Source organism: Phallusia mammillata, chromosome 1 (genome assembly GCF_965637545.1).
Source record: "Phallusia mammillata chromosome 1, kaPhaMamm4.hap1.1, whole genome shotgun sequence".
Taxonomy (NCBI): Eukaryota; Metazoa; Chordata; class Ascidiacea; order Phlebobranchia; family Ascidiidae; genus Phallusia; species Phallusia mammillata.
In genome coordinates, this window is record NC_137252.1 from 16,986,377 (window position 1) to 16,997,372 (window position 10,996).

A 10,996-nucleotide genomic window follows, 5' to 3' on the forward strand; every position below is an offset into this window, starting at 1 on the left:
CCCTGTCACTGATTTGGTGACACCCCAGCCCTGTCATTGACGCCTGTCACAAACTGTGACAAGTGTCACGAAAAAGTCACAACCCCTGTTGCAAATCAGGGTAAAAAAGCATTTTATTTTTATGTACCAAACGTAAAAATAATACTGATAAATAAAAAAGAATGATTGGAAAAAAAGCACAACGTATGTTATAAGGCACCAATGTCCGGGAAAGCTTTAAGTTTTTCAGGAAAATCATCTTTATAAAGAACAGGATCAGCTCGAAAGTTGATACTCTTTAATGGTAACATTCCATATGCTTCAGTAAAGTGGTTCATACATGTAGTTCTGCAATTTAAATGAATAGGTATAAAAACAAACAAATGGATTCGTTTAGTGTACAGTACATTATTTTACATTGGGTCATACATCAGCCAAGCATGTAATAGTTTTCACAGGCAGAAACGCCCCTACACACTTGCTATCCATACATTATTTAAAAACAGTGGGGCATTAAGATCCCACACCACAACACAATGTGGACATGTTTTTTGATACTTCAAGTTAATTGATGCGGTTGAGGAGTGTAATGTATCTACCCATTCGAAACAGTATATTTTCTACAGACTAAGCCTTTTTTAATCCTAACATTGTTTACACATGTTTCGAAGGTTTGTATTCGGAATGAATGATGGATACAACATGATTTTTTTGTACTTAGAGGTACGTAGACCAAACGAAAAAAATGGATATGGAAGCAGAGCAGTATTACTGTTAAAGAAAACATTTACAAACTGTAGCAGCATTCATCATGACTGTTTAGATATTACATAGTCACTGCCAGGAACCAATCCAGATACTTCTTGTAAAACCCTACCTTTCAACCATATGAGACTCATCAAGTGAGAGGCTTCCCCCTGTGGCACAATCTGTACATTTGAATTTCTTTCTTGGAGTCACTTTAATCGGTGCCTTTCCAGTATGGTTGCTAACAATGAAGTTCATGGCTATGTCCTCACAGTTCATATGTTCATCAACCCATTCATGTATGTCTCCAGGCATTCTGCACAATGCAAAAAATACTCTGAAATGCTGTTCGGGACGTAGTTACACCTAGTAATTTTTATGTTAAGCTCTGAAATAATGGCTATTGTACTTGTTAACTATGCCAGAATTTACTGATCTATAGTTTATTCCTTTTAGAAGCGGTAATCAGTTCTGTTACTCTCATAGGAATTTGAAAACTTAAAAAAGGAAATGTATGGTATGGAAACTACTTGTTAGTAAGTACTTACTTGTATGTATAAAGATAATTAAAGTAATTGTGGTAAAATGCAGCCCCTGTTAGAACAATTGAAATATTGTTTTTCCATTCTGATTCATAGCGAAGCTTGTTGTCAGGAGTCCAAATGTGCAACCTAGGTGGAAACCCTACCACACGATCAGGAAATTCTCTCCAAACCTGAATCAACAGACATGTTAATCAGTAATGCTGACCTAAAACGAAACAGGCGAAAAACATTGGATAAAACCATACTTTATGAGTCGAAAATATAGAGCAGGCAAAATGGATATTAGATAATTACAGATAGGTCCACAAGTAAAAGCTTATTGATCAACAAATTGTTAAATGTATGTTTGTTTTTTCAACATTTATATTATTTAATTTTTACTTGACAGGTTTGATACAGCATCACTAAATAAGTCTACATAAAAAGAAACTGTGCAGAAAACTATAAAATTAATGCGAGAACCAAATGTTTAAAATTTTATAATCAGACTAACTTGAATATTTAAACTAGAATAGTGGTTTTCCTATATATTGCCAGTTTATATATACTACATCATATTTAACGATATATCACATATACCATTTACTATATTTATAATGGATATATATTTGGCACCTACATTTACTTGGGTCCCTATCTTTTTCCTGGCACTTTATAACATAATTGTTTCTGCAAGCATAATCTAATGGGTCCCCACACATGTGCATGTGCGATTTGGTACCAGTAAAAATAGGGCACAATCATTGTTAGATATTTACTAATTTACTATACACATCATTTGATCTACACATTACACATATGATTGTTTTTGCAAGCAAAAACGAATGGGTCCCCACATGCGCGTTTGTGTGGATTTACGGTAAATGAACATCCTGGTTATTTTTAGATTCTTAAGGAAAAACTTAACCAACTTTAGCCTTAACCCAACTTGCACCAACCAACAAAGCATGTAACCCCCAGATTATGTACTAGGGTCAGTACAGCCATTTTTATTTTTTTGTTTTGGGGGCCTGTGGGTGAACCGGTGGGTCGTTTGGGGTCAAACTTCAGGAGGATCAAATTCGGAACAATAACTACCATCTTTGCAAATTGAAATAAATTTAAAGCACTCTTTCTTGACCAAACGCATTTAACAAACCAGCGTTAGACAGAAACGAATATTTTGGGGTTTAAGGGGTGAAAATGGGTAAGTCTTTTTTTAAGGCACAAAATTCTGTGAAATACCTTATATTGCACCAAACAACAAAGCATATCAGTCCTAAATGAAGTACTTTAGCAAGTATAGCCATTTTAAAAATTTCACATTTTGGGGGGCTGTGGGTGAACCGAGGGATCCAACGGGGTCAAAGTTCACATGGACCATCTTTAGACCAATATCTATGTGTGTAAATTTGAAAAAGTTTGAACCATTCTTTCTTGACCAAAACATGGGAACAAATCCGCGTTAGACGGAAAAAAAGAAAAAACAAATATAGACAAAAACAATATGTGTTCCCTTCAGGGAAGGGGACCCATAATAAGTTTGAAGCACTTTTTTTTTAACAAACGCGTGGAACAAACCAGCATTAGACAGAAAAAAAGGGACAAAAACAATATGTGTCCCATCAGGAAAGGGGACCCACAATTACAGTAAACAGAAACCATAGTAATTACCTGGTACCCAAATTCAATTTCATCGGCCGTCAACATTATTATGTCATCATCGATTGCCAACACAGCTTCTGTTTTGATTTCTTCATATGGAAAAAACCTGCACATAATTTTTTAATAGGTGATAGTTTTACAAACTTAACATAAATGTGACATTGTAATGGACATTTTGATCAACTAACCAAACCATTTACCTGTTACTCAGTTTGTTGCTGGTTGTTTGTATCACTTTCCATTGATGATCGATTATTGGCCACTCATTTCTTGCAGGAAAGGATTTTTGTTGATTATTCCAAACAACAAGTATCATACTTAAGCTTGATACTTTATCAATCGCTGTGATCAGTTGAAACAAACTTTGAACTCTGTCATACGCCAAAATTACTGCAGTAAAACCATCTACAAAAAAGAAAGCAGCATTAGGTTACTAGTTTTAAGAAAAAATCTTTTTTCCACAAAAACAATCTCATGTGAGATTTTAATTAGACATCAAATTAATATATATGATTCTCCGTATAAATTTACCTTCTTTGGGCGTTACCAAAGGCAGAGATAAAGGTGTTTGTACACCATTGGTCACCGCTTTATTCCAATCCTCATAGGTTCTTGCATTGTGTGGGAAAACTCTGTCACTTATAATTTGCAAACTGGTCACAGTAAGTGCAGTGATGGAATTGAAATAGTTTTCATAGAAAAAGCGAACCTATCCAGAAAACAGATTAAATAAAATGATTTAGTTAAGTATTCTTATTTTCTGAACCTGTTGCTGCATCCTCTGAATTTTTGAAAATGGAATTTTTTTTAATATTAACATCACATCTTGCAATGAGTTTTCTTGAATACGGACAGATGCTTGGCTCCAATCAAGTACTTCAGAAAAGGGTAGAACATATGTGTCACACGCTATTACAGGAATACAGCCAGCACTTAATGCATCGGGCAAGATCCATTGGCCAAGATGAATTGTAGGCAAAACAAGGCAAAAGACACCTTGACTCAATACCTGTAACAGCACACAAACACTCTTACCCTTTATCAGACAGGCTTATTGCTTATAATTTTTGTTATAGTAATACCTCATGTCCGGAACAGGGAAAGGTATTTATTAATTGTAGTAGAATGGTCATTATCACTGATACATTGCCTATTGAATATCATACACTGTTGAACTGTTGAAAGTTTTGGTTAGTGTATGATAATAAAAAAGGCAACAATTTTAAACAGAAAAATGTTTTGGGCACAAATAGACAGTACCCTGTTTGGCTGGGTAATAAATGTGACTTGCGAAAATGGTATTGCTTTGTATGTGCACACTTGATTACAGGATCACACAAAAATACAATAACACATAGATTTGACATCAGAATTGTTTTTAAAAGCATTTGCAACACAATAATATTCCTGCTGTTGATTTACCTCAGGATACTCCTTTCTGCTGTCCCCTTCACATCGCACTGATGCAAGTGAAATATCATCAGGCATATTTCTGCATTTCTCTAGCAAAAGAAACTCTTGATTTTCGGATGCAACCTTTTCCAGTAAGACCCTGAAATAAAATGTCAAATTTCACAATGTCCAAGTGCTTATTGCTTTGTCTGACAAGTTCAAACCTAAAATCCACATGAATATTTGACTGTGCAGCAATAAGTGACCAACGACGAAAGGTGTTACTTCCAAACTTTGGATTGGTACTTTGTTCCAATTTTGAGCCCATGACAGGTATGCTAATGTCAAACTTTGTGCGATATGTCCAATGAGAAAAACCACCTCCAGCAACAATGGCCTTGCCATGCATAACATCAAGTGATGTGCTGAATTCTGGTGCTGATCCAGGTAACATATTAAACAGGACATGGTTTTTTCCATGGTTCCAGTGTGGAAGTGATGCCAACAACCTTCCAATTTTACTGACGTCTAATCCATTCTGGTTTAGCAAGTCAATCCCAGGCATGAACAGACATGCCCTTAAAACAAAAAGTATGTGTTTTTACCATAACAAAAAAAAAACAATATTCATAAAAACTCATACTTACTTGGAGGGATCATTTGTATAAAAGCGACTTGAAACAATGGAAGTGTAAAGCTCATAAAATTCTTTACTAATGACTCCATTTATGATGTCCCCATTTTCATCCACATACTGGTTTAATGGATATACATATACTTTAATGTCATTGGAGTCATCTTCATTCATGCCACATCTAAATTGTATCAATGTGTATTAATTACCAAGTTTTTTGACTCAATACACAATTGGTTCATAACCTCTAACTGAGTGTGTAGCTCATGGTACCCTTAACTACCATTGCATTCCAAAGGTTGAAAAAACACTGGTTTACATGCTTAAAATGGCAGTTTTAATGACAACTTACTGCACTCATATTAAACACTTAGAAAGAAAAATTAATGAACACTTTTTGCATGGTATTAGTAACTAACCGATATATATCAAAACAATTGTACATCTTGCAATCAGGATCGGTTTTGTCAGCAGAAATCTCACTAACATCAACATGAACTTTTGGAAGATTGTTGGCCAAATCCAAATGTAAAGAGGAAATTTCTAAGCCTTGTTCCAAGGTTTTGTTATTGTTTATCATCAAGTACAGTATTATGACAAAAGTTAAGGCAGAAATTATTGCGGGAACAACTACAGATTTAGCCATGTCTGTAATAAGTTCTCTAAAAAAACAAAGATATTTTATTGCAATTGTAAACTAATAAGAGACCATTTAGATGGAACTGTTAACAATTTACTGTTGAATTGACACTAAAAAACTATATATTGCAGAAAATGGTAAACCCTGGATACATTTACTGAGATTAAATTATCTATAGCACCTGGAAAGGGCTTTATCAACATAAACAATGTATATCAAGATTGTGTTTGATCGGTTAACAAATTAAATACATTAAAAGTATAGATTACAACAAGCATGGATTACAGAAAACGGACAAAATAGATTAAGAGTTAAAACATTGAAAGCCAAAGATATTCAACAATGTATTTTGAGACAACTTACATCAACGCAAACTAGTAAAAACACACCACTATCACTCACTTAAAAGTCTTAAATGGGCTACGTTTTTGGTTCCACACTGGCTATATGCTATGGAACCTTAAAAAAAGAACTCCTGGTATGACGTAAAAAAGAAAGATGTTTGGGGAAAATCCCTAACATGCAAAAGCTTTATAGGAAATATTTGAAATATTACAGTTTTGGGCTATATGGGTTTAGAATGTTGGCTAAACAGGGGTGTCAAACTCGTGAGGTTCGAGGGCCACATTGCAGTTTGAAAATTATGCCGATGTAATTTTTCAGTTTTATACACTTACACAACCTTTTCGCTACGCCGTTCGCATTGCAGATCCTTATTTCACCAACAGGTGCCAACTACCTGCTGGTTTTTGTTTTAAAATTACAGATGTAAAGAAATAGGTTTATGTCATAAATATATACCATCTATTTACGTCCCCAAAGCCCAGATTAATTTCCAACTTGATACAGAGATGAGCTGCTCACTATGAAGATCAGTTTTAACTGTTTATTACGTCGTAATCTATATTGTCACGCTTTTGGTTCCTGTTTTTAGCATTGTTTGCACACAATAGGCCTACAAAAAGTCTAAGACTCTAACGCATGTGGCTGGTAGGCTAGTCATACTGCATTTAGTAACACAAAATCGGTTTAGATCAGTTTGAAGATCAAAATTTTTGCCAAAGGGATTTTACATCACGGTCGCCAGTACATTATTTTAATGAACGTATGTTTACGGCGGCACAAACTCGTTTCTGCAGCCGCATGTGGCCGTACGGTTTAAGGAACGGTCAAATTACTATCGTTTCTATTATTAACATATGAATTAATTATTTTTTATAAACTAAATTTCTGCAAATGTCTGCTTAAAAATAGCTTTCACTTTGAAAAGTGAGAAAAAATCATTATAATTAGATAAAAATCTGACAAAATACTACAATTGTTGTTGAGTGTTCGTGGGCCGCATTGGAGGGCTTCGTGGGCCGCGAGTTTGACACCCCTGGGCTAAAACATCTTTTACTCGACCTAAATTTCTCGTTCTTAACCATAAAAATGGGCGTCCGCAGAGGGGGGCTGAAGGGGGCGGGTCAACCCTGGGCGTTAAAATCCTATGAAACGCGGTAGTATTAATTCTGAATATCCCCACAGAAAAACTTTTGTAAGGAGTAGATTAACTTCCAATGTTACAAAGTTATCAATAGAATTTGGCAACCTAAAAAATGTGGTCGCGGGCCGGATGAAATGACCTCGTGGGCCGGATCCGGCCCGCGGGCCGTAGTTTGGTGACCCCTGGTGTATGTAAGTTCTACTTCCGTTAAAAAAGTAATTGCCAACCTAACACATACTTCAGTCATAGTTAATATTCTGTTTATTGCACTACTTTGCTACATTGGGATTGGCAAGAATGAGTATCACTGTCAGACGATTTTTGTTCTGAAATACCGTTTATCGAACGGTGTGCGATTGCCCTCCCCTGTATTTTTTCCTGCGGACGCCCATGATCATAAACATTGAATAAAAAGCAAAAAAAGTGAGAGGATACCGACCGAATTAAGTCCATGCCGACCCAAGTGCAAGTGAGAAAATTCTGTTGGCTTATGGCTTGTTTATAAAAATTTAAAAGGAAACAAAACACGAGCAAAAAACCAAAATTTAAAAGGAAACAAAACACAAGAAATATGTTTTACATCACTCCGTTTACATATGCGTCGTCTGCAAACGGGTTATTATTGTTTGTAACGATCTTGTAATGCAAATCGGCATGTAGCCTAACCCTAATGCACTGTGTAGTGTCCTCCGTACCTGCAGCAGTGTCCCCCTCCGTCGATTTTTTTGAGAGGCGTGTCTGGTGATTTATGGAATGTACCCACACTTCTAGGTAGAACTACTAACACTGAGCTTCAGCTTTGGCCCGGTCTGGGAACTTCTGGTAGGTGGCGCAACAGAGCATAGGCGTTCATGGTGCTGACTCAGCAATTATTCTTACCATAAACCCAAACTGCTGTAACAGCACCATAAACGCCTATGCTCCGTTGCGCCACCTACCAGAAGTTTTCAGACCGGGCCAAAGCTGAAGCTCAGTGTTAGTAGCTCTACCACACTTCTATACTTTACTCCGGGATATCCACGATTCCACGCTATCTCGTTACGGTACTGGGGTGGTTGCTTCATACAACGATTTTACGAACAGTGAAGATTGTATTTGGAGAAAATTGGAATTACTTCAGCGGAACAGGCACCACTCGAAAACTGAAGGTACATTCAGTACCAGACGTTCTTAATATTCGCTATTCCACCGGGTCGCATATTTCCAAAATGTAATCTATTTCGCATATGGGGCTTTTTTAACCAATCAGAGGGACAGATTTTTGCGGACTTTCGTTACGTCACGTAGGCCGTTGCGTAGTGGTTTACTTTGCGCATTTTCGATGTTGTAAGGTCGTCACTGCTTTTTCAAGTCAAAATAATATTTTATTTTGAAAATATGGCGAAAATGGAAGCATTCAGTACAAAAGTGCAGGTAATGACCAGTATATAATGTATTGCAATAAACTAGACTGATTATATTTTTCTCATTGTAAAATTACTGATATTATGGACAGCAGCACACATGCAGGCTACTTTCAGAGAAATATATGCAATTTTGTTTTAGATACCATCGCATCGTGAAAACAACAGCGCGGATAAAGCAAGCAGCAAGATAGAAGTGTTCATGTTTACTAAAATGCAATGCTTTAAGTTGTATGTAATGGCAACAATGAGGGCTGGTCTTTTATATTTAAAGCTACTTTTAAATGACATAAATATCTGAAATCAACATACTGCTTAAACTTCCAAAATGTTTACAGTAATCAGCAGTATAATCTTACACTGCAAAAAAAATTAGCTAGCTATGAAGTCAAAAAATAAAATGGCTGAATTCAAGCCAAAAACGGTTTGGAATCGCCCATTTTAAAAATCTTTTTAAACATGGCTTATATCAATCCAGTATCGGCTTGTAATGAGCCATGTTTCTACTTTCACACTGAAAGTTTGTTGGCTGAAAATTAAAAATGGTTTCGGCTCATTTCCAGTCAAAAAATGAGTCAGTACAGTTAAAGGTTGGTCCTTATGACTCAATAGTGAGCCATTATTTTTTGCAGTGTACTATCAATCTGTAATGAGTTGACATCTTTTGTTGTTAACAACCTTTGGATTATACAAATACCCAGTTCAAATACTGTGTTATTTTCTTGTAACGAAGTGTTTGTGGGCGCTATTTTTTGCATTTAGTTTTTTTGATAGCATATAGGCCCACGTCAGTTGATTTGTTGAACTCTCCAATCTGTCCTAAAATTGTTTTTGGCAAGTACAGAACAATAATTGCCTCTGCACCTCCTTCCAAAAAGCACACATTTAAGTTATGGTGGGGCAAAACACATGTATCAAATCCTGAGGTTCTGTAAAAGATATTTAAAATGTGTAAACGAAAGCTTTCGTGGTCAATAGTTGGAAATAACAAAATGAAATACCATCATTCTATTTTAGATTTTGGTATAGATTGTATAAACATGTTGGAAAACTCACATTAATATCCTTGTCAAAAACTAGTGTTGTTTATATTGGTATCAAAACTACTGGTTGCCTTGACCTTGTTGTCATTAAAAAAAATTAGGCCTGAAAAACCTTTTTGTTCACTACCAATTTACCCAGTACACCAAAGTTTTCATTTTCTACAGTGTATCCATTAAAGTGTCCTGTATAAGCCTCCTGAATTGCACTGCCTTCATGAGTCTTGTGGTCGTATATGTGTAATTAATAAACTGGAAAATGGCAAGCATAATGATGACTTTAAAAAAGGCAGGCATAGTGTTTAACCATAAGCAAGCAGTCAATTTTAATTTGTTGTCTTTTCTTTCCACAAATATCCAAAACCATTTCATTTCTATTAAACAAACATTAATCACATTTTATCACCAATATGAAAACAATACTTTTTATAATCTTTTGAGACAATACATACAGATTAAAACATTTTTGGAATGCACTGTGTCAATCTGAAATAACTTTTCTTAGACCCCAATTATACTTTACACATAAATTTTGAAATGCTTGTGTCAGGGCAGCCAGACTTTTTCTGTAGTCTATCCTTTCCGAAGTTTGATAGTTTTGGCAATGTAGAGGTTCTTTTTTTTTCAGATTTGATACATAAATATATACAATCTCTTGTGAAGATTGTTCTATTATGTTATGATATGTTCATGATCAAATTAATAATGACACAAACATCGTCGAAAATGCTGAGGCTTAAGCATACTTCCATGCGGCAACAATAAATGTCCTACAATGATACAGCACTCAATCCTGAAATAGTGTGCTTTGGATAAGAGTGGTTGTTGGCAACTGCACTTCTTCATCTGTTACAAGCAACTTGGTCCTATTTGATTGCATTTGTTAAGTTGCCTCGGTGTTAAGTTTGACTTAAACATTTATAGATATAAGGCATAGAGTGTTGAATTTAATTGCACTGGTTTTATGTTGGAATTTTTTAGTACTAAACAATGTTTGATACACATTCATTGGAAATTAAATCGGTATAAATTAGGGCTCAAATTTTGGGTAATTTCATTGACATAGCAACCCCAATTTGGCTTGATACACGGTCAAAATTTGGACCAACCCCCAGTCGTCAGATTGGTTGACCAAACCAATTTTTTGACAAAAATTCAAGGTCAAATTTGGATAATTTTTTGCTGGTACAAAGACAACTTGGAATTCCAGCTTGTTTTAGAGATTTCACATGTGATATTTCACATCTGCAGAAAGACTGTCCACTATATCCAAGCCAATTTGACTATTCTTCTGCTGAAGTTTTTTTCCTCCAAAAAACATTTCGGTTCTTTCTTTTGTTACTACCAAACAAGTGCTTCTACGAAATGTTGTGCTTCTATTTTTTGAGTTTTAGCTGCAACTAGGTCTATGGTTTTGCCTACACAACAACTCAAGTTCAGTTTTTTTAAATTTAATTACCATTACTATAATAAAACTACATGCATA

The 10,996-nt window shown here is 35.4% G+C and overlaps 1 protein-coding gene and 1 long non-coding RNA gene across 3 annotated transcripts; one reads left to right on the forward strand and one right to left on the reverse strand.

The window, feature by feature from the left end:
* Window positions 1–95: 95 nt before the first annotated feature.
* Window positions 96–5,636, reverse strand: LOC145212698 (exostosin-2-like). Of its 2 annotated transcripts, XM_080080921.1 has the most exons (11): window positions 5,361–5,636; window positions 4,955–5,122; window positions 4,532–4,885; window positions 4,338–4,467; window positions 3,682–3,924; window positions 3,447–3,624; window positions 3,116–3,320; window positions 2,925–3,021; window positions 1,275–1,441; window positions 857–1,042; window positions 96–327 (listed from the first exon to the last, which is right to left on the reverse strand). In XM_080080921.1, the coding sequence occupies exons 1-11, from the start codon at window positions 5,585–5,587 to the stop codon at window positions 189–191; spliced, it is 2,094 nt and encodes a 697-aa protein (XP_079937047.1). In that variant the 5' UTR covers window positions 5,588–5,636; the 3' UTR covers window positions 96–188. The 2 variants fall into 2 exon arrangements, with proteins under 2 accessions (XP_079937047.1, XP_079937056.1); XM_080080930.1 differs by lacking the exon at window positions 3,682–3,924.
* Window positions 5,637–8,258: 2,622 nt separating this feature from the next.
* On the forward strand, window positions 8,259–9,782 carry LOC145212726 (uncharacterized). The gene is made up of 2 exons (XR_013856775.1): window positions 8,259–8,480; window positions 8,613–9,782. It is a non-coding gene; the product is annotated as an uncharacterized LOC145212726 (long non-coding RNA).
* Window positions 9,783–10,996: the final 1,214 nt, after the last annotated feature.

Coding starts and splice junctions, on each gene's coding strand:
- LOC145212698 (XM_080080921.1), bottom strand. CDS start 5,587: ATGGCTAAATCTGTAGTTGTTCCCGCAATAATTTCTGCCTTAACTTTT. Junction 4,886..4,954: donor TATACAAATGATCCCTCCAA/GTAAGTATGAGT, acceptor TTTTGTTTTAAG/GGCATGTCTGTTCATGCCTG. Junction 328..856: donor GAGTCTCATATGGTTGAAAG/GTAGGGTTTTAC, acceptor TTTAAATTGCAG/AACTACATGTATGAACCACT.